Source organism: Melospiza melodia, unplaced genomic scaffold (assembly GCF_035770615.1).
Source record: "Melospiza melodia melodia isolate bMelMel2 unplaced genomic scaffold, bMelMel2.pri scaffold_37, whole genome shotgun sequence".
Classification (NCBI taxonomy): Eukaryota; Metazoa; Chordata; class Aves; order Passeriformes; family Passerellidae; genus Melospiza; species Melospiza melodia.
The window spans coordinates 1,757,289-1,780,417 of NW_026948690.1; the positions used below are offsets into that span (position 1 = coordinate 1,757,289).

The 23,129-nt window shown below is 49.7% G+C and overlaps 1 protein-coding gene across 1 annotated transcript; it reads right to left on the reverse strand.

Moving 5' to 3' along the window:
• Nucleotides 1-1,278: 1,278 nt before the first annotated feature.
• Nucleotides 1,279-21,524, reverse strand: LOC134434452 (olfactory receptor 14J1-like). Its single transcript, XM_063183108.1, has 3 exons — nucleotides 20,616-21,524; nucleotides 17,305-17,345; nucleotides 1,279-1,300 (listed from the first exon to the last, which is right to left on the reverse strand). Exons 1-3 carry the CDS (start codon nucleotides 21,522-21,524, stop codon nucleotides 1,279-1,281), a joined length of 972 nt encoding a protein of 323 aa, XP_063039178.1.
• Nucleotides 21,525-23,129: the final 1,605 nt, after the last annotated feature.

A 23,129-nucleotide genomic window follows, 5' to 3' on the forward strand; every position in this document is an offset into this window, starting at 1 on the left:
ACCCAACCCCAGTGTTGCAGGGGCATTTACCAGAGGCCAAGGCCAGCCAGACTGACAGATTTACCTGGGAGCAACCCTTGGATATACAGAATTTTGGAGTTAGAATCCTGTGGAGAGTTTTGCAAAGAGTGGCTCAAGGAGAGGGGACACAGCTGAATCAGTTTGGTAAAGATGTCCTAACTAGGGCAGAGGCCCTTTCGTGGGCAGGGTGTCCTTGTTCACAAAGAAGATGCTGAAGTTATACAAGAACGGGATGTGGAATGCAGAAGTTGCTATTCTTGCTAACCACAGGAATGTAGCTAAAGGCTAAATTAGGCGGGGTTGACATGTAGCTGAATAGCCAACCCTGAGCTCAGCTTTTGCAATATGTATGAGGCTCATTATGTACTGTATTTAGGTTGCCAAATCAATCAATAAATTAGACCTGTTGATGACCATCTGGTGTCCTGGTCTCCTTCTTTCGACGTCTGCCTCCGTGTCTTGCTGAAAAAGAAAACGGGGGAGGACACGCCACGGTCGAGGGAAGTTGGAGTTGGGTCCTGATTGCAGCTGGAACGGTGCCGGAATTTTGAAGCACTCTCGAAGTTCACATTGGTGACTCGGGCCATACGTGCCTGCCGGAGCCTGGAAAGCCTCAACAGCGCTGACGTATATGAATAGGTATGGATAGGCAAGCAGCATATGATCTTTTCGCCGCGTATTTAGAAAGGTGAGGAGTAAAGGGGATAGATCTAAAAAAGGAGCTACCAGGGTTGTTAGACTATGGCTATGCTAAGGGGGTTTTCCTTAACCCACATACGGTCCATGGGCTCGCGGAATGGAGAAAATTTGGGGATATACTGTGGGAAGCGGTGTTAGAAGATGATAAGACAGCAAAGAAATTGGGCAAGCCATGGTGGGTAGTGCACAATACACTGCTTCAACATGTCTCTGAGCAAGGCAGCAGAAAGGGTGACAGAAGCTCCTAAGAGGAATATAGGGTATGGTCGTGAGGACGATCCTCTTGTGCCTTCAGTAAACAAGGTGTTAATACCAAAGGGTTTACAACAGTGTGGTATGGAGGATCTTGTTACAGGCGTGGGGGGACCATCTGCACGGAGGAGAAGGACGAGTTGGAGGACGGCAGAGAGAGCGAGCTAAGCCCGCCGCCCTCCCACAGAGAGAGTGAGCTAAGCCCGCCGCCTCCCCGCAGAGAGGGCGAGCTGAGCCCACCACCTCCCCCACCCGAATGGCCTGCGCAGAAACGCCAACAGCGCAGAACTCTTGGAGAGTCAGATCCTATCCCGGGGCACTCAGTGACCTGTGGGAGGAGACGGCTAAACAGAGGAGGGAGGCTTGGGCTGCTCTGGCAAAAGAGGCAATGCAAACGGGGGATGGTGAGGAAATGGAGGCCGCTTCTGCTCTTGCCTGTCCGGTTACATACACGCCACAGTAGGATGCTCAGGGGAACCACACACAGGATCTGGCATAGTATACCCCTTTAGACTGGAAGTTGTTATCCCAGTTGCGGTCCACAGTTAGCCAGTTTGGTGTAAAAAGCGAACCTGTTAGGCAGATGCTGGATTATCTCTTTAATATGCAGATTTTGTGCCCAAATGATTTGAGGGGAATAGTATGGTATGAGTATAGTAATAGTAATAGTATGAGTAAATATTAACTCAGCATCAGCAATTGTTGTTTAATGCTCATTGGCAAGCCTTGGTTAATGAGTCGGTTGCGACACAGCGAGCTCAGGGGGATCCGCTGCTTGGAGTGACGATAGATGAGCTCATGGGCTTATGGGCATATTTGCACACAGAGACACAGGTGATATCAGGAGCAGATAAGCTTAGAGAAGCCATGTGGTTGGTACATGCTGCCATAGAGAGGATTAAAGAGCCAGGAGGGCTGCCGGCATACATGGGCATAAAACAAGTTAGAGAGGAATCATTTGGGAGTTTTATTGACAAAGCAGCTGCAGCCATAGACCGGGTGGGAGTCGCAGAATATATGAAGGGGGCACTATTAAAGCAGTGAACCTTACAAAATAGCAATCCGGCCATGCAAAGGGTGCTAGCCACTCTGGGAGCAAATTGGACCATTGAGGAAGCACTAGAGCGAATGGCATTACAGCCAACAGCCTCACAGGCATTTTTAGTAGATGCCTTAAAGGAATTAGGATTAGGGCTGCAAAAGCAAGCAGAATCCACTCAAAATCAGGTGTTAGCTGCTCTTGCTCCTCTCCGAAATGGCTCAATGGCAGTCACGCAGGGAGGCTCGAGATCACACCTCAAGAGCTACCGATGCGGCAATGGGGGACACATGCGCCGAGAATGCAGAGCGACTGGCGTGTGGTGACAAAGCTGCCAATCTAGCTCCCAAAACACCACGGCTTGCCGGCGCCGATTGGGAAACAGTTGGCGGAGCGCGATTGCCGGCCGTGCCCGGACACAAGTTGCCGCCGTGACATCAGCGCCACCTCCTGTCTGCAGCCAGCAACAGCAGGGAGCCTCGGCTTGGACATATCAGCAGCAGTAGATGTCACATTAATGACGAACCAGCCTGAAAGGATACCAACTGGAGTAAACGGTCCTCTTGCGCTACAAGGACAAAAATGTGGAGCATTATTACTAGGACACTCCTTGATGTCCATGCTGGGACTATTTGTATTGCCTGGGGTCATAGATGCAGTCTATACAGGAGAAATACAAATCATGGCTTACACCCCTTATCCCCTGCTAAAGATAACATAAGGTCAACGCGTTGCGCAATTGGTACCATTACCGCAGATGACATCGGGTATTCCATCGCTTACTGGACAGAAGCATGATGGAAAGGGTTTTGGCTCCACCGGCATTACAGTCCTGACTGTAGATCTACAGGAGAGGCCAAAACAGAGAGTTGAGATCACCCATGGACATCAGAGTATAACCCTTTATGGACTATTGGATATGGGAGCAGACACCAGCATTATATCTCCAGAAGCATGGTCACAGCATTGGCCCCTGCTCCCATCAACAAACATGCTCACAGGAGTAGGAGGACTTACCTTGGCCAGCAGAACACTGCCTGTGTCAGTGCGCATTGATGGGCAACAAGTATCTGTGGTGTTTTCAGTTGTTCAGTTGCCTCCTACAGTCTCTTGCCTGATAGGCAGGGATGTTTTAACACAGCTGGGGGTGGTGTTGGCCAATCACCACCCTTTGGGGTAATTGCCATTGCTTGGACTTTCCCCATTCCACTCACCTGGAAAACAGATACACTGGTGATGGTTAAGCAGTGGCCCTTGAAAGGGGAGAGTCTTATGCATGCCCATGAATTGGTGAAGGAACAATACACGCAAGGACATTTGCGACTCTCAGCGAGTCCGTGGAACTTGCCTATTTTTGTGATTAAGAAGAAATCAGGGAAATATCGCCTGGTACACGATCTACGAGCTGTGAATGACCAAATGGAACCGATGGGGGCCTTGCAACCTGGTCTTCCGAATCCAGCCCTGATCCCACAAGATTGGACACTTCTAATCATCGATTTAAAGGATTGTTTTTTCACTATTGGGCTGCATCCCGATGACATGAAGAGGTTTGCCTTTACCCTACCAGCAATAAATCGTGGGGAACCAGACAAAAGATTTGAGTGGACGACACTTGCACAGGGGATGTGGAACTCCCCCACGTTGTGCCAGCTTTATGTTGACGCCGCATTACAGCCATTACGTCAGCAGTGGCCAGCTACCATAATATATCATTACATGGATGATATTTTGTTTGCGCAGCAACAGCCATTTTCCCCTTTGCAGGTTGACAGCATCAGAGACACTCTTGCAGCATCTTCACTTGTTATTGCCACAGAGAAAATTCAGACCATGAAACCATGGAAGTATTTGGGATGGACTCTAATGGACCAAACAGTGGTACCCCAAAAATTAGAACTGCACTTGGACATTAAGACTTTACATGATGCTCAAAAGTTGCTAGGAGACTTACAGTGGCTAAAACCCATTGTGGGAGTACCAAATCACTTGTTGGAGACCCTACGACCCTTGTTAAAGGGCACTGGCCCCACTACCCCTTTATGCCTCACGAAGGAACAGCATACCACCCTACAGCAAATCAGTAATTGTATACAACAAGGATATGTGTCCTGTCGACAGCTAGATCGCCTTATTGAACTCACCGTTTGGAATAGTCCTTGTCACCTGCTTGGTGCTCTCTCCCAACGCGAGAACAAAACGGGGGAGATACGGGTATAAGAATGGCTGTCACCACCACTACAACATAAAAGAACAATATTCTCAAAAATCAAACAGTTGGCTGCATTGATCAAAAAAGGCCGTCTCAGAATTACTGAAGTGGACGGTCGAGAACCTGCCACCATTAGGCTACTCATGGAAAAAGAAACGCTGGACTGGTACCTGGTTAAATCAACGGACTTACAAGAAGCATTATTGACATCATCTGCAAAGGTGGAGACAAGGAAGTTAGTGCCCAGGGTCCTGCAATGGATGACAGAATGGGACTGGATCACTCGGCCACTGAGAAGAGAGCGCCCCATAGAAGGAGCCACCACAGCCTTCACAGACGCAGGGAATAAATCAAGACGTGCTGCTATCACCTGGCAAGAAAAAGGACAATGGAAGCATCAACTTCTTACAGCAGACCCTGCAGACAGCCTACAAACCTTAGAATTGTTATCAGTAGTATGGGCAGTGTCCAACCTGCATGAGCCTTTGAATGTGTTCACAGACTCTGTGTATGTTGCTGGAGTAGCCAGACGTATAGAAGGAGCAGCAATTAAGGAAGTGAATAATAAATGGCTGTATGAGTTACTGGTTCAATTAAGGAAAGCTCTCCGGGATAGAAGTGCAGTGTACTCTGTAATCCATATCAGGAGTCATAAGTGGTCTGAAGGTCTAGAGGAAGGGAATGAGCATGCAGATAAATTGGTTACCTTACCCATTGATAACTCTTGTCCTGTTGATAAGCATACCTTAGCAAGACAAGCCCATAGTAGATATCATCAAAATGCAAAAGGGTTGGCGAGGAACTTTGATTTGGGCTTATCAGAAGCCAAGGACATTGTCAGGGCTTATCCAATATGCAGTTATCATAATGGGGGAATAGGTCTGGGCTGCGGAGTTAATCCTCGAGGTTTAGAAATGAATGAGAAATGGCAAATGGATGTCACATATGTAGCTAGGTTTGGTAGGCTCAAGTATGTGCATGTTACTATAGATACATATAGCCACTACATATGGGCTACAGCTCAGGGAGGAGAGAAAGCGATACATGTGATCAGGCACTTATTGAGCTTCTTTGCTGTCATGGGAGTCCCAAAAGGTATCAAAACGGATAATGGTCCGGCTTACACAAGTGCTAGAGTTTGAAAATTTTTGGACCAATGGTCTGTCAAGCATGTGACAGGTATTCCGCACTCCCCCACAGGACAGGTGATAGTAGAAAGAGCAAATGGTACCCTCAAACAATATATTGACAAACACCAGGATTTAAAGGACCCACAATCATGCCTGGCTAAGGTTTTGTATGTGATCAATCATTTATGTGTTTTTGGGGAGGACGATGCCCCCCCTGCAGTTAAACATCACCCGAGATCAAGTCAGGAAACTATTAAGGAAACAGAGGCCTGGGTGAAGTATAAGAACCCAAGCACAGGGATATGGGAAAAACCCACAAAAGTGCTATATTGGGGCCGGGGATATCTTTGTGTTTCCTCACCAACAGGGCCTCTGTGGGTGCCTGCCAAGTGGACTAAACCTGTCTTTAATGCAGCATCTGGTGAACAACCTTAAGGAGGGGGACAAGGAGCGCCTGAAGAAGAAGCTGCCGCTGATCTTACAACCCTTATTGCTGCAACTGAAGGGACACTCGAAAGCAGTGGACAGAGCAGTGACACGCTGCTACCAGACAGCCAGGGAGCTGATTGACACGGTTGAAGCACTATCAACCTTCCACATAAAAGGACCAGCGAGGGAACGCTGCCTTGAGTGTCGCAGCCCCTGTTGTGCTGCGTGGGTAGCTTTATATTGTGGGGGTTGTGGTAAAATCTTTTGGTTAGAACAGTCCGGGATCTGGGGTTTATGGTGTAACACCTGTAAGCATGACTACACATGGGGGGAAGACAGGCAAAGGGAACTAAGGAGACAGACGGGGTTAGGTACGCCTCTAGCTTTAAATCTTTATGAGTCTCCTGAGCAGAAAATCTTGGCCTACTACCAGTGGGAGGTACAGTGTATTGTGAAAAGAGTTAAGGCTCAAAGTAGGTCATACATAGCTTCTGCCAGGTGTAGAAAATTGGTGCCTTTAACACAGCATTCAGTTGTAGGACCCATCAGAGGAGATCCCGATGAGGCATTGGACTCCTGCATTGAGAGTCTTTGGGAATTTGGATTGCGAGAGTTAGGATCGGTGAGGTTAAAGACAGATAAGAAAAAGAGAGTGAGAAAGAAACCAGAAAAATGAGGCTTATTTTTGTTATACTGCTCAGTGCTGTGGCGGATGGGGCAGTAGAAGTAACGCGCTTTAATCAGCCAAGAGATAACATAAGGATAACGCTTGCTAATCAAACTAACCAATCTTCGCTTTGTCTTTGCCTTGGGGGGGTTACTAATCCATTTCGAACATGCTTGGTGGGTCTTCCAGTGTGGTCTCCTCGGGAATTTTGCAGTCTGATCAATAATCAAACTTTATGCATGCGCAATATGACAAACATTAAACAACCCACGCCAGGTTACACCGCAGGTCAAAGTGACGGTTACCGCCAATGCTTAATAATCTTATCGCTTAATACTACCCTGCATTCTCCTCCAGAGGAACTAGATCTCTTTGGAAGTGCAAACGCCAGTATAACTAACACCTCAAATGGCGGATGGTTCAGTTTTGAGCCCTTAGATCCACAGAATTTACATCGGCCTAGAGACGTATGGGCTACCCTGGATTCATCCCTCAGTTTGGATACAGTATCTACACAAGTTTATTGCCAATGTAAAGGCACTAACATTAGGGCACCGAGGAAATTACCCGCAGGGATATTTCTAATCTGTGGAGACAGAGCTTGGAATGGTATACCAGTCAGACCACAGGGTGGACCTTGCTATTTGGGGAAATTGTCATTGTTTCTCCCCAGTGTGTCTTCATTAATGCAACTCAGTCAAAATTCAAGCAGGAGGAGACGTAGCCTGCATAACTTAGACTGCAGCTGGATAGGAGGCCCATGGATTTGGACTGAGTTTAAACAAGTGGTAGTCTCAATTAATTTGCCAGGAGGAGCTGCAGATAAAGCTATGAACTTAGCAAAGTAGTTGGGATGCTGGGCCAGGGATGAGCTAGACAAGACGTCACAAATTTTAGATATGATAACCGCAGATGTGCAAAGTGTTAATCATGCTGTTTTGCAAAATAGAGCTGCTATAGATTTTTTGCTTTTAGCACAAGGTCATGGATGTGAAGAGTTTGAGGGAATGTGTTGCATGAATTTATCTGATCACTCTGTGTCTATTCATGCAAAGATAAAAGAATTACAGCAGGGACTTTACAATCTCAAAGAAGAAGAGGGTTTAGGAATTGACAAATGGCTTAAAAGCGTAGGACTTGGACCGTGGCTGAGAAACCTTGTGATATATGCTATAGGGTTACTGGGTGTGATTTTGCTGCTTTTGCTTATTTTGCCTTGTATTTTTAATTGTATTCAAAATATGGTTAGCCAAATGATAGAAAGAACCTGGCAGACTAGTCTTCTTGCCCAAGAACAAAATGGGGGAAGTGTGGAGAGTTTTGTCAAAGAGTGGCTTGAGGAGAGACACAGCCAAATTGATGTGGTAGAGATGTCCTAACTAGGGCAGAGGCCTTTTTGCAGGCATGGTGTCTGTTGAGAAAGTAGCAGGCTAAAGAATGGAAAAGTACAAGACCGTGGTTAATTCCAAATCTTGCCCCTGCAAAGATAACCTGTCCTTGGGCCTAGCGGAGGATAATAAAGAAATGGACAGCGAGGTGTGAGAAGTAGAGAACGTAGGCCCAAAGGAATGTGGATAAGTTAATGGTATAGTTTAACCAATAGTTTCCTTGGCTTACAGAATATTCATGAGCTTATTATTTGCTATATAAGTGTTTGATGCTTTCTTTAATAAACTGGACCTGTGATGAAACATCTGGTGTCCTGGTCTCCTTCCTACGACACTTGCCCACCTGGGCATGCTGCTGGCTCATTTCCAGCCTGCTGTCCCTCACTCCCGTCAGGTCCCTTTCTGCCTGGCTGCTGTTCAGCCACTGTGTCCCGAGCCTGCAGCACTGCAGGGGTTGTTGTGGCCAAAGTTCAGGACCCAGCACTTGGTCTTGTTCAACCTCACCTTGTTGGATTTGGGCCCTGGATCCAGCCTGTCCAGGTCCCTGTGCAGAGCACTTCTACCCTCCAGCAGATCCACACTCACACCCAGCTTGGTGTCATGTGCAAATTTGTTGATGCTGGACTCAGTCCCCTAATGCAGATATCAATGCAGACATTGAAATCCACGCTAGCTGGCTCTGATCCCTCGGCCATCCTGTGGGTGCCCTGTGATGGCACTCAAGGTGATCTGTTCCATAACCTTGCCAGGCACCCAGGTCAGGCTGACAGGCCTGGTGTTCCCCAGCTCCACCTTCCAGCCCTTCTTGGGGATGGGCTCACACTGGCAACTCCAGTCCTCTGGGACCTCCCTGCTGAGCCAGCACTGATGGTAAATGATGGAGAGCAGCTTGGGGAGCTTATCCACCAGCTCCCTCATGCCCCTAGGATGGATTCCATCCGATCCCATACACCTGTGTGCATCTGAGTGGCTCAGCAGGTCCCCAGCTGCTTCCTCCTGAAATATAGGGGGCTGTTCTGCTCCCTGTGCCCATCCACCAGCTCAGGAGAACTCTTGTCCTGAGGAAAACCTGTCTTATTCTTGTAAACTGAGGCAAAGAAGTGGTTAGGTACCTCAGCCTTTCCCTCATATTTGGTAAACATATCTCCCCCAATAATGAATGGATATTGTCCTTGTACCTCCTTTTGCCATTAATGTATTTATAGAAACATTTTTATTATCCTTCACAGAAGTGGCCTGGTTAATTCTTAAGATTTCACCTCTCTAACTTTCTTTCTGCATGACCTAACAACATCCTTAAACGTTTCCTGAGTTACCTGCCTCTCTGTCCGAAGGTGATGCACGTTCTGTTTTGCCCCAAGTTCCCGCAAAAGGCCCATCACATACAGAACGTCACCTATTGGCTAAAGTACACCTCGGAGGAGGAAAACACAAGAGTCTATAAATTAAAAGAGGGAAATAAGCTAGGAAAGTAAAAGAAGAGGCTGGGAAGGCTAACAAAAACTGGGACCCCCTTGACCACTTACCTCCTCCTACCCTTGCAGTACCTCAAATCCTTCCTCCAATTCCTCTTGCTGTGGAACCAGTTCCTCCTCCCCTCCCAGCTGTCATTCCTTTACCACCTCTTAACCCAGTTATACCTCTAACACCTTCCCCTCTACCCTCTCCTTACTCTCTTTACCCTTCACTACTGTCCCCTTACCTCTGCCATCTCATGCTCCCCTTATTCACCAAAGTTCCTGCTTTACCTCCCCCAGCACAAATGAGAGGCCAAACAACATCTCAGAATCTCATGCCCAAGAGTGAAGTTACCCAGTCAGCCTCCACAGCTGATGTTGTAACACCCCACCCAAAATGGCTGAAGTGGAAATATTGTTCCCCCTCAGAGAAGTTCCCATGTGCAGGGTGGCCAGTGAGATTGGATTTGTAACGCTCCCTTGACTGCATCCAAAGTGGGAAACTTTAGGAAAGAATTGCGAAATTTAGTGGAAGACCCAGTAGAAATTGCAAATCAAACTGATCCATTTTTAGCCCTTATATTTATACATGGGGAGAACTGAACTCCATCTTTAACATCCTATTTTCCCCAGAAGAAACTCGATTGAAACAAACTGAAGGAATGAAAATTTGGGAGCAAGAAAACCAACCCAGGCCCCCAGGTGACCAAAAAATGCCTTTAGTGGAGCCTGACTAGGACGCTAATCAAGAAGAGGGGAGAAGGAATTTGAGAGATTACAGGTCCCTGATGACCAGAGGGATAAAAGAATCAGTCCCTAGAGGGAGTAATACCAGGTAAGCATTGGACGGCACCCAGGAAAAAGACAAGACCCCAGCACCATGGCTTAATAGGGTAAAGTAAAACTTCCAGATCTACTCTGATGTTGACCCAGATAGCCCAGAAGACCAATCTCGGGTTTCCTGCAGTCGGGGATGACCCCAAGAATCCTTTTTTCCCAGCCTGATGTTTCCAAGAAGGAGTCTGAATTCTTCGGCTCTGGTTTCCAAGGTTGTTTATTGTTTCTTATCTATAACATTTTTTCTCTGGCCTGCTGAGATCTTTTCAGCAGGTCAGAGAGAGGCACACTCTCCATCCCAGAGCTGGTGTCTACGTTTTATCCTATGAACTATGTGTACTTTATTTATCATTATTTTCCAATACACAGCAGGGGACTTGCAATCAAAACAAATGCACCTTTTATTGAGTGCCCACCGCAGATGTAACAGAAGGATTAGAAAGGCGATAAAGGACAGAGAGAGACAGAAAGGAGGGTTGGGTTGGGGGAATAGCTGCCAACAGGGAGATGAAATCCTCGTGGTCTGGCCAGTAGATCCATCTGGTCACGTCAGGGAGAGTCTCAAAGTCTTTGGTTAACTCAGGGCTCTTTTATAATCTACCGCCGGGAGGGAGCAGAATGGCACATGGAGGGAACAGTGGAGAATAAATCCATTGGGAACAGGCACAGACAGTCCAGTTCTGAACAGCTCAAACCAGGGCCAGCAGGGAGCGGGGCCCGTTGTTTCAGGACTGGTTCCTATGGGAAACATCCCGCTTCCCATGGCAGACATCCCGCTCCAGTCAGGCCAGCACCCCTGGGTTAGAATTTGAAGGGTCTCAGTCTCAGTCCTTGGGGAGGGCTTAAATCTCTGTCCTTGACTGTGGTTGTGAGGCAGATGAGGGATCTTTGGACCGTGTCCTACAGAATGATATCCCAAAGCATAAAAAATGTATGCATTTTCCCATAAAATTAAATGTAATGAATTAATAAATGATAATTACTTTTTCTTGTTTATAATAGTATTATTCTATATTTGTATTACCAAATTTTCATTTTTATATTAAAAATCCATACTTTTTTAGCAAGCAAAAAATTCTAAGTAACACAATTCCCTTCATCAATTCATTAACCAGTGTGTTATTGATTTCTCTATCTTTATGGTAATTTGTCCTATTTTCAATCCTTTTGTCATCTTATTTTCATTTTCACAGAAAAAGTAAAAGAGGCCACTTTGGGGTCCATGGAGAACTTTCTGGGGCCCGTTTGTGGCAGTTCTGGGTCTGGAGAGGGAATTCAGAGAGAACTTGAGGGTCTGGAGGACACCTGGGGGAGCCGGGTGGGCACATGGAGAGGCACTCAAGGATTCCGAGACACAGTTCGGGGTCCAGGGCAGCACATGGAGATCCAGGGGGGCCCTTGGAGGTCAGGGAGGGGAATTTGAGACCCTTCGGGGTCCAGACGGGCCCTTGGGGGACTCTGACCGGGCACTCTGGGGCACGGGGGGTGATGGGAAATGTAGGCGCAGGTCTAATACAGTTTAACGGGGCTGCGGAGCATCACGGGAGTTCCAGGCACAGCTGAAATGCCTCTCAGTGAAGGCGCGGGGCATGACGGGAGATGAAGTCCCCGCTGGAACAGCGCTGGACATGTGCCGCGGAGCATGATGGGAGCCGTGGTCCCGGAAGTGGCTCCAGCCCTTGGTTCGGCTGTCCAGGAAGGGTCCTGGCGGACACTTCTGCGTCCAAGTCGTGACTTGACATCCTCGGGTAAACATAAACTGTTCGGGAGCACTTGCGGGGAGCTCTGGGAGCTCTAACCGGGCTCTTTAGGGTGGGGGACACAGGAGGAGTTTTACGTGCGGGACTGTTCTGAGGTGCTCTGGGGCCGCGGTGGGGGAGAGGAGATGAATTCCCAGAAGTGGCTGTACCAGGCATCTGTGGGGTCGGGAGCACTCAGGGCGTCCGGGGACACTTTTGGGGGCTCCCGAATGGGCGCTGAGGGGGCACTGAGGGATCCTGGAGGGTCTGGCAGATACTTAATGGACAAAGCAGTGGCGGGTCCCGGGGTTCTGTGGAGCGCGGGGCATGACGGGCATTGTAGTCCTGGCTCCAAAGGGGCTCAATGGGGCCGCGGGGCATGACGGGAGATGCAGGCAAAAAAAAAAAAAATGGTGCCAATATAAGACACCGCTTTCGAGGTCCTAAACCAGGCGCTGATTGGCTTTGGGCGGTGATGGGCGGGACTCTCGACAAATGGGATGCGGTGGAGACGGGAACAGCCCATTCAACTTCTCCAGTCCCTCCCAGTGGAGTGCAGTTCATCCCCACTACAGACCAGTACAACCCCAGTACAGCCGAGTTCATCCCAAGTAGAACCCAGTACAACCCCAGTGCCCCTCCAATCCCTCCCAGTAAAGCCCAGTCCCTCCCAATACAGCTGAGTTTATTCCCAGTCCATTCCAGTTCCCCCCCAATATCATCCACAGGATGCCCCAGTGTCCCCAGTCTTCCCCACAATGACCCCATTGTCCACAGTATGTCCCAGTCCTCCCCAGTGTTTCCAAGGACAGTTTCATTTCTCACGGTGGCCGTGGCAGCCAAACCCAGCAGTGGGGTCAGTGCAGTGCCCATGGCCACAGCCCCTTGCAGGGGCCCAGTGCAGCTTGGGCTGATGATCCACCCTCACAGCTGGCCCAGGGCAGCTCTGCAGTGCCTTTGGTGGCACCTGGGGCTGGCACACACCTGAGCAGTGTGTCTGTTTGCACTGGGGAAACTCAGCAGTTTGAGATTGCTGCAAAAAGTACAAAAAGGGAAAACCCCTCTGAGGCTGGGTGCAGCCAGCTCTGCAAGCACAGCAGGGCCCAGGGCAGTGAGGACAGACAGGATGGGGCTGGGCAATGTGGAGCAAGGTTGTCCACACTGGGTCAGAGCTCCAGGCACAGCTTCTGTGAGCAGGCCAGAGCTGCTGTGGAGACACTGGGTCAGTATCAATCACAGAATGCTGCAATCACCTCTGGTCTAAGGAGAAATAAAAAAATTACCTCCATTAAAAAAAAAATAAATCTGTATTTCTGAAAAGTTCTTTTAAATCTTTCTCCATAACTGGACTAGGAAAACTTTAATGACCCTCTCAGTGCTTTTGTGTTGTTTACATTAGACTCAGTCCTTGAGAGCATCTTCAAAAAACTTCTCAAGCGCTCAAAGTTAAACTGAAAGCCTGAACATTCTTGAAGTTTTAATGGCTTCCACTGAGGGACACCACTGGGAAAGTGTCCCCAGGTTCCAGTTAGAGCAGAACACTGTAGGCAGTGATGACAGCTGGGGACAAACAAGGCAAAGGTGTCTCTGGTGCTGAGCAAAGCTGGATGTCTTTGAGGAATGCAAAGGGCCAAGGCCTGAGCCCCAGCCCCTGGCCAGGCAGATCCTGTCCCTCCCTCCTTGCTCAGGGCTCTTGCCGGGATGGGCACTGGCATGTGGGGATGTGCAATGGCAAGGGCAAGAGCATGGGGCGGCCCCTGCCAGGCTGCTGAGCAGGGACAAGGAGGCAATGAGGCCCCAGCCCTGCAAGGGTCACTTGTCTCCTGCTCCTGGCTCAGTGCTTTCCTTTTATGGAAAAGAACCATCCCTCTTTCCCAGGCACCCATTGTGGGAAACAGGACTCCCATACAACTAATCAGTATGATCAAGCAGAAGCCATTTATTGCTTACATTATGCACTTATTTATACATTTATATATATATACATCTGCATAAATATTCTTATTTATACATTCCATTTTTACCCTGCCTGTGAACTTTCAGCACAGGAACAAGGCATGCAGGGGCTGCTTTCCCAGCAAGGATGGTTGGAAGAGGAGAAGAAGACATCTGGCTCAAGGGTGCAGGGATTGAGATAACGAGGAGTGAATCTGGGAACTTAGAGTGGGTTTTTTGAAAATGGGTAAATTCTGACTGTACATAAGGAAGACACTGATAGAATTACATGTCCATGTGAGGTTAGGATTATCTCTCACCAGATCTCAGGCCTGAATAAATGATGCCCTCTGAATCACCAAAATAATGTTTTGAGCCTTATTCTGATATTTCAGAGATTTGGTGACAGTGGTTCCTCACAGAACCAAGGAGTCAGCTGTGACACTGTTCAAACTCATGGAACAAAGGGTCCATTCTGGCACGACAGAACCCTATGGAAACAAAATCTATTTTGGCACATTGGGGCCACATTGACCCAATGCTCCATCGTGATATTGCGGATTGAAGGAGACCATTTTGACCCTGAGAAACCTCTTGGAACCAAGGGGCCATTGTGACACAGCAAGGCCTGGTGGAATCATGGGTCCATTGTGACACTGCAGAACCTCACGGAACCAAGGTGACCGTGTTCTACTGTGGAACCTCATGGAACAAAGGGTCCATGGTGACACTGCAGAACCAAGGAGACTGCTGCTGGCAGTGTGAAAGCTCATGGAACAAGAAGTCCATTGTGACACAGCAAGGCCTGATGGAACCAAGCGTCCCTCGTTAAATTGTGTGGCCTCATGGAACCATGAGCCGTTGTTACACAGCGTGGCCACATGGAGCCAAGGGACCACTGTGACCCTGCAGATCCAAGGAGACCATTGGGACTGAAGAACCTGATGGAACCAAGAATCCATTGTTCCATTGTGAGGCCCTGTGGAACCAAGGAGAACACAGTGACATTGTGGGGCCTCATGGAACAATGGAGACTGTTCTGACACTTTGGGACCCACTGGAACCAAGGGGCCATTGCAGTATGGCAGGGCCTGATGGAATCAAGGGCACTGCAGGGAACACTGTGGGTGTCCATGGGATGAAGTGTCCATTCTGACACCATGGAGCCAAGGATACCATTGTGACAGTCTGGGCATCATGGAACCAAGGGTCCCATTGTGACACAGCAGGGCCTCATGGAACCATGGAGGCCATTTTTACACTTGGAGGCCTTGTGGAGCCAAAAGGCCATTGTGGCTCTTCAGGGCCTTGTGGAGCCAAGGGGACTATAGTGACACTGTGGGGCTCCATGAAACCAATGGTCTGTTGTGACACTGCAAGGCGTTACGGGATCATGGAGACCATTGTGACACTACAAGGCCTCATGGAAGCAAGGAACCATTGTGACACTGTGGAGTCTTGGCAGGCCAAGGGGCAGTTGTCACACTGTGTGGCACCATGGAACCAAGGAGGCAATTGTGACACTCCAGGGCCCCATGGAACTAAGGATTCATGGAACAGTGCAGGACCCCATGGAATTAAAGGTCCATTGGGACGTTGTGGGGCCTCATGGAATCCTGGAGGCCATGATGACACTTGGAGGCCTCGTTGGATCAAGGGGCTCTGCAGGGCCTCATGGAACCAAGGAGACCCTTCTGACATTGTGAGTCCCCATGGAACCAAGGGTCCATTGTGACACTGCAGCACCAAGGAGACCCCTGTGACTCTTCAAGGCCTCATGGAAGCAAGGGACCATTGTGACACTCGGGACCCCCATGGAAACAAGAGGCCAGTGTGACACAGGAATGCCTCATGGAACCGTGGAGACCATTATGACACATGAGGCCTCATGGAACCAAATGAGCATTGTGACACAGCAAGGCCTCATTGAACCAAGGGCGCAATAGTGACACTGTGGGGCTCTGTGTGACCAAGGTGAGATTCTTAAAGTACAGAATCAAGGAGACCATTGTGACACTCTGGGGCATCATGGAACCACAGGTCCATTGTGACACAGCATGGCTGCAGGAAACCATGGAGGCCATTTCTACACCTTGAGGCCTTGTGAAATCAAAGGGCCATTGTGGCACTTTGTGTCTCCATGGAACCAAGGAGTCCATTGTGACACTATGAGGTCCTGTTGGGCAATCGTGGCTCTGTGTGGCACCATGGAACCAAGGGACCATTGTGACACTACAGGAACTAAGGATGTTATGTCCCCATGGAACTAATGATTCATGGAACAATGTGGGACTCATGGAACCAGAGGTCTATTGTGACTTTGCAAGGCCTCATGGAACTAAGGGGAGGGACAATTGTGACACTGTGGGGCCCAATGGAAGCAAGGGGCTAGTGTGACACAGCTGGGCCTCATGCAGCCAAGGGGCCACTGGGATCCTGACGAAGCCAAAAGAACCAAGGGGCCGTTTTGACACTCTGCAGCTGTGGAGACCCTGAGAGGTATTCCCTGGGTTAGGGAGACACAAGAAGCTTCCCTCGAAAGCTGTTCGACGCCATTGGCTCCTTCACCTTGTTTTGTGTCCCTCAGCCACTCCCTCCCTATTCCCCCATTGGCCCCATCTTTGTACTGCCCCCATGGCACTGATCAACCCCTTCCTCTCGAGATACAGAAACCTGGATTCCCCTCAGGAGTCCTGCCTTGTGACACAGCTGAATTAAACATCTGTGGATACCATGCAAATGCCCTTTTTGCTTGCCTACCCTGGGCTTTATTAGCAGCTATTCCAGCTGAAACAATGGTCCATTATTGCTGTGTGGATCCAAGGAGACCATGGTGACACTGTGGCATCTCATGGATCCAAGGGGCCATTGTGACACTGATGAACTTCATGTAACCCAGGGTCCATTGTGACACAGCAGGGCCACGTTGGAACAAAGGAACCATTGCTGACAGTACAGAAACTCATGGAAACAAGGGGCCATGGTGACACAGCAGGGCCACATGGAACCCAGGAGACCAGTGACATTTAGGGACCTCATGGAACCAGGGTCCATTATAGCACTGCAGAAACAAGGAGACCATTGTTGATGCTGTGGAAGGTCCTGTAACTGAGCAGCCATTGTGACACTCCAGGGCCTCGTTGAACCAGGCAGACCATTGTGACACCACAGAAACTCATGGTACTGAGGGTTTATTGTGACACAGCAGGGGCCATGGAGCCAATTGTCCATTGTGACAATGTGGATCTGAGGAGACCATGGTGACACCATGGAAGCTCAGAGAACAATGGGTCCACTGTGACAAAACAAGGCCTTGTGGAACCAAGGAGACCATTGTGACATTATGGAACCTCATGGAACCAAGGGTCCATTGTTACAGTCCAGGACCAAGGAGACCATTGTGACAGTACAGAACCTCACGGGAACAAGATTCCATTGTTATGCTGTGGGGCTTCATGGAACCAAGGAACCACTGTGACACAGCAGGGCCACATGGTACCAAAGGTCCATAGAGATATAGCGGATCCAATGAGACCATGGTGATGGTGCAGAACCTCGTGGAACCAAGGGGCCGTTGTGACACAATGGGACCCCTGTGGAGCCAAATATTCATGGTGACACAGCTGGGCTGCTTGTGACCAATTGTCCATTGTGACAGTGCAGATCCAAGAGACCAGGGTGACACTCTGGCAGTTGATGGAACCAAGGGGCTGTTGTGACACAGCAAGGCCTGGTGAAACCAAGGAGAGCATTGTGGCAGTGCAGAACCAAGGAGGCCATTTTGACAGTACGGAACCCAATGAAACCAAGGGTCCATTCTTCTACAGCAGGGCCTTATGGAACCAAGGGACAATTGTGTGGGGCATAATGGAGTCAAGGATACCATTGATACTGAAATCCACTGGATAGACACTTCTGAACACAGTTTTGAGTATTTGAAAGCAGATATTCTTTATTACAGCATGGTGATCACTTGGGCCATCCTTCCTCCATTGGAGTGCATTAAGCATTGAATGAACAGAGTTTTTATCACACACACTGATTATGTATTCAATATCTATCCCCACTTCCTTTGCGTTTATTTGACATAGTTGCACCCCTTATCACAAATCCTTTCATGGTTCTTTGGGTTTTGTCTTCAACATCTGGAGTTGTTTTTAGATGGCTGTTCCTTGATCCCCTTTTGAGTAAGGGCAATATTATTGTTTTGCATAACTTCTGTTTTGTCAGCCTTGCAGAGCTGAGCTGGCATTGTGCTTGCATTTCTTGGGACTTCTGTTTGCCACAGGTACATCCCTAATCAGTTTCTCCAAGGCTGTTCTGTTCTACTGTCCTTGACAAGAGTAAATGTTCTGTTCTCCTGTCCTTGTCTCAGTGCTTCCCCGCATGAGGTGTCTGCAACCCCCCCCCAACCTATGGGCCTGGGGTGGGCAAGTGTTCCTGGGGAACAGGGATGGGACAGCCGGGCTGGACTGACCCAAGGGATGTTCCATTCCATGTCACACCATGATCAGAAATCTTCTGAGAGAAGCAGGGGGACATGGGAGGTAGGGAATAATTTCTTTTTTAAGACATTTTTCTTTCAAAACAGCACCTACACAGGCAGAATCCTCTCATGCCACAAGGTGGTTAAACATTTTCTGCTAGTAGGAGATTTCCTGTGGATTTGCTTTTCTTCTGTGGCTTTTTCTTTTTGTGGCTGGTTTGTTTGTGGGGGTTTTTTGTTGTTGTGGGTGGGTGTTGCTTCTGTTTTTTTGATTTGGTTTGAGTTTTTCATTTTTTTATTGGATTGGGGTTTTACCCTATTGAAATGACTTTCTTTTGAAGCATACATATTTTCTGCCCTTTCTTGTGGCTTGCTTGGCACCTGATGGCAAGATAAATTTACCCAAATCAGTCATCTTGCCCAATTACATTTTGCAGTCACCATTAACTAGATGAGTTCAGTCACAGACTCCCTGCAATTTGGCAGCATCCACAAAGGAATTGAAAGTACATTTCATGGCATTGTAGAGAGAATAGAAATATTCCACAGTGGTGGCCAAGGGCTGGTCACTGAGGGATGTCACCAGGGCGTGGCTGCCAAGAGGACTCTGTACCATGGATGATATTTGACCCTCATTGTTCAGCCAAACTCCCACCCAGCCCATGTTCCACTCTTTCAGCCCAGCTCTCTCCAGTCTGGCTCTGAGGAGACCACAGCAGACCCTGTCCCAGGCCTGGCTGAAGTCTGGGCACACAACATCCCCTCCTTTTCCCTCCCACGTGGGTTCTGCAGTCCCTGCCCTGTCCTGCCAGTGCCTGGAATGGCTGCAGGAGGATTTGCCACATCCCCTTCCCTGCTGAGCCTGACCAGGCTGTGACTCTCCCAGTCTCCCTCCCTGCACAGTTTGCAGACTGGTTCAATGTCTGCCCTTGCCAAGTGCCCAGGACCCTCTGGGATGGCTCTGGCCTTTCCAAGGGGTTTGAGAGAGGTCCCACAGTGACGCTGCCCAGCCTTCTCAACAGCCCTGACACTAAAGGCCTTTTCCACATCCCTCAGTGCCAGCTCAGTGCCCATAACACTCAGGCTGGTTCAGAAGGGAGGCAGCTCTGATTTGTCCCCACAGACCCTCACTCTATCCAATGTCCCTTTGTGCACTCCATGGCTGCCCTGAGCATTTTTTCCCGGGAGCCTCCTTGCCTGGGATATTTCTCTCTGTGCAGTCCTTACCACAACCCCACAAAGAATTCAGGTGTTTCCCCAGAGGATGTTACTCTCAGAGTGAAGTGGCCTCAAGGCACTGTTTGTGCCACTGGAATTGTGCCACCCCCGGGTGCTGCTGATGGTGTTTGTGTTCACTGGGGTACATCTCCTCTCACACACATGATGCACTGCTAAAATCTCCTCAGCACAGAGCAAATATGGCCTGCTGGCCTGGTCACTTGGTGTCCCTCCGTGCAGGGACAAACAACTTCCTGCAGGTGGGGAGAGGCCAGTGGTGGCAATGGTGGTTGCAGGGGCTGGAGTGGGACAATTGCCCTGGGCCACCTTCCCAGGCTGCCCCAGAACAAAGACACAGCCCAGGCCCTACTCTGCTGCTGCCTCGGGTCCGTGCCAGGAGCTCTGGCTGTGCCAGGACACTGCTGTGAGCCCCCCCCTGCACACTCCCCACCTGCCCCAGGCACTGGGCTCTGCTGTGCCAGGGCATTCCTGGGGCACATTGCTGACAGCAGCTCTGGACGGGAGCAAAGCCTCCCTGCCCTGCCCTCAGGAGTAGCCCTTTGCTGCTGGAGCTGCTGTGCTGGAGCCCAGTTGTGTCCCAGCAGTGCCTATGGCCTGGCCCTGCCTGTGGCCACAGCAGGGACACTCAGGAGGACAGTGACCAAGCTGCCAGAGCACTCTGGCTTTACAGCCACAGCAGGGCTGGGAAGGACAGGCTGGAGTTGGGCACAGCAGCTCTGAAAGGACCAATCCCTGCTGCTCCCTGGCCATCCAGCTCTGCTGGGACTCTTTTCCCCTTCTTCCTCCTAACTTCACGCGGGGCTCAGAGCTGGAATTCCAGATAAAGCAGGCACTGCAAGGTAGCTCTTTTCTTCAAATGTAGCGATAACCCAATGCCTGGTTTACAGAGCTTGTGGGTCAAATTCAAGAGAAAGACGGTGAATTAGATGGTGATAAAATAACTTCATCAAGTACAACATTATGACTAAAAACCCCAATGATCCCTACCAAAGACCCAGGAAGGCCTGTTGGGCCTGTCATGAATTCCATTCCAAAAGCTATGCAAAAGAAAACAGGAAATTTTTCGCTTCTCAAAATCAGCTAGTCATCATTTTCCTCAGGGTATCCTTGAGCTTCTGGTTCCTCAGGCTGTAAATGAGGGGGTTCAGGGCTGGAGGCACCACCGAGTACAGAACTGACACTGCCAGATCCAGGGATGGGGAGGACATGGAGGGGGGCTTCAGGTAGGCAAAAAATGAGGTGCTGACAAACAGGGAGATCACGGTGAGGTGGGGGAGGCAGGTGGAAAAGGCTTTGTGCCGTCCCTGCGCAGAGGAGATCCTCAGCACAGCCCTGAAGATCTGCACATAGGAGAAAACAATGAATACAAAACAACCAAATGCTAAGAAGGTGGTGAAAACAGAAAGTCCAAGTTCCCTGAGGAAGGATTTTGTGCAGGAGAGCTTGAGGATGTGTGGGATTTCACAGAAGAACTGGCCCAGGGCATTGCCATGGCACAGGGGCAGGGAAAATGTATTGACTGTGTGCATGAGAGCATTTAGAAAGCCACTGGCCCATGCAGCTGCTGCCATGTAGGCACAAGCTCTGCTGCCCAGGAGGGTCCCATAGTGCAGGGGTTTGCAGATGGACACGTAGCGGTCGTAGCACATGACAGTCAAGAGAAAATACTCTGCTGAAATGAAGAAGAGAAAGAAAAATAGCTGTGCAGCACATCCAGTGTAGGAAATAGTCCTGATGTCCCAGAGGGAATTGTGCATGGCTTTGGGGACAGTGGTGCAGATGGAGCCCAGGTCACTGAGGGCCAGGTTGAGCAGGAAGAAGAACATGGGCGTGTGCAAGTGGTGGCCACAGGCTACAGCGCAGATGATGAGGCCGTTGGCCAGGAGGGCAGCCAGGAAGATGCCCAGCAAGAGGCAGAAGTGCAGGAGCTGCAGCTGCCGCGTGTCTGCCAATGCCAGCAGGAGGAAGTGGCTGATGGAGCTGCTGTTGGACATTTGGTGTCTTTTGGTACAGGTATTTATACAGCATTAACACCTGCCTGGGAAGGAAATGGCAGTGCCAGATTGGACATTTCTTCACTCTGGGGATCGTGGACTGTTGAAAGAAGACTAGAATAGCTGGACCAAGTCTTTAAGTCTATCCTATGCGTTTTAGTCGGAATTCCCTACAAAATTAATTCTCTTCCTGTGAGGGAACTTTGCTAAACTTTATTTGAGTTCAGGTTTGTGTGCTGAGTTTCTGCCCCATCTTCAGCACTGCTCTCAGCCTGAACACTCTGGAGCCCAGAAGGAAAACAGAGCTCCCTGTGCCCCAGTGCAGTCAGCGCTAGTCGCCACACAGATGCCCTTTGTTCATTACACCTCTTTTGATTTAAGCATGATCACACCTAAAGCAGAGCTTGAAAACAAAATGGACTTTGTGAATTCTCCAGTTTAAAAGTAATTTTCTCCCAACTCTTCTCTCTTTCCCTTTGAAGCTGGACAGGAGGGATTTCTGGATATAGTTTCTCTATATCCAAGTCCTGTCCCTGCCAGGGCTGCCAGAGCCCAGCCCAGCCCTGGGGTTCAGCCCTGGCAGACCCCTCCCAGCACAGGGCACTGCCCAGGGGCATCTCCCTGGCACCAGGGCCTTAAGGGCAGGCCAGACAGAGATGCTGCAAGCCAAGGTGCTGCTGCTGCTGTCTGTAGGGAGAGAAGGATGAGGAGGCACTTTCTGAGGGAGATCTGAGGCCCATCTGCTGATGCCCTGGGTGACAGTGCAGGAGTCTCATTGACACAGCTAAAGCTGACAGCCCCTTTCCCTTCCCTTGAGGAGAAAGCTGAGAGCAGCCCTGGCCATGCAGCACCATCTCCACAGCAGGAGGAATCTACCCTGATGGGGGTGGCTCCTTCCACCTCCAACTTCTCCCCAGCAGCGTCCATGGGGAGCTGCCAGGCAGGCTGAGAGCTGCTCCTGGCAGGTGGCGCATGCCCTGGGCTGGCCAAGAGCCCTGAGGGCTGCAGGAGCTGCTCTGCAGGACAGCCCTGGGCAGCCCTGCCTGCAGCCCCAGCTTCAGCCCCTGCCGCTGTCCCTGGCAGCAGGAGCCGTCCTGGCCTGTCCCTCTGACAGTGCCCAGGGCAGCCCGGCTCTGCAGCACATCCTCCTCCTGCTCCTCCTGTGACACAGAGAAACTGGGAGAGTCCTCCTGACACATCCCCCAGGCTGTGGGGTGTGCTGGCTTCAGGAGATCCCTCCAGGAGCACAGCGGACATTGCCCTGCACCCACACACTCACCATGCCCAGGGCTGTGAAGATCTTTCCCCAAGTGAAGTCTCAGCTCAATGTCTTCCCAATCCTGATTGCCTTCAGCCTGTCTCTGCCTGGCTCCTGTCCCCTCAGTGCCTGCAGGGAGAGCCCTCAGCCCTGCTGGGCTGGGAGAGGAGCTGGCCCTGGGAAGAGCTGTTCCTTTAAAGCTCAGCAGCACAGACACAGCAAAAGGAACTTTAATGAGCCTCTAGGGGATTTGGTGTTGTTTACATCAGACTCAGTCCCTCAGAGAGTGTTCAATAAACTTCTCAAGAACTCAAAATTTAATTGAAACTCTGAAATTTCTTAAAGTT

Bases quoted from the DNA above. Each gene is read 5' to 3' on its own strand.
- LOC134434452 (XM_063183108.1), bottom strand. From the start codon at position 21,524: ATGTCCAACAGCAGCTCCATCAGCCACTTCCTCCTGCTGGCATTGGCA. The intron at 17,346-20,615 runs ACTAGCTGATTT...TCTGCACCATCA, and splicing joins ATACCCTGAGGAAAATGATG to CCATGGTCTCATTGGATCCG. The intron at 1,301-17,304 runs GTACCATGTGGC...CTCCTCCCACAG, and splicing joins TATATCTCTATGGACCTTTG to GTCACTGAGTGCCCCGGGAT.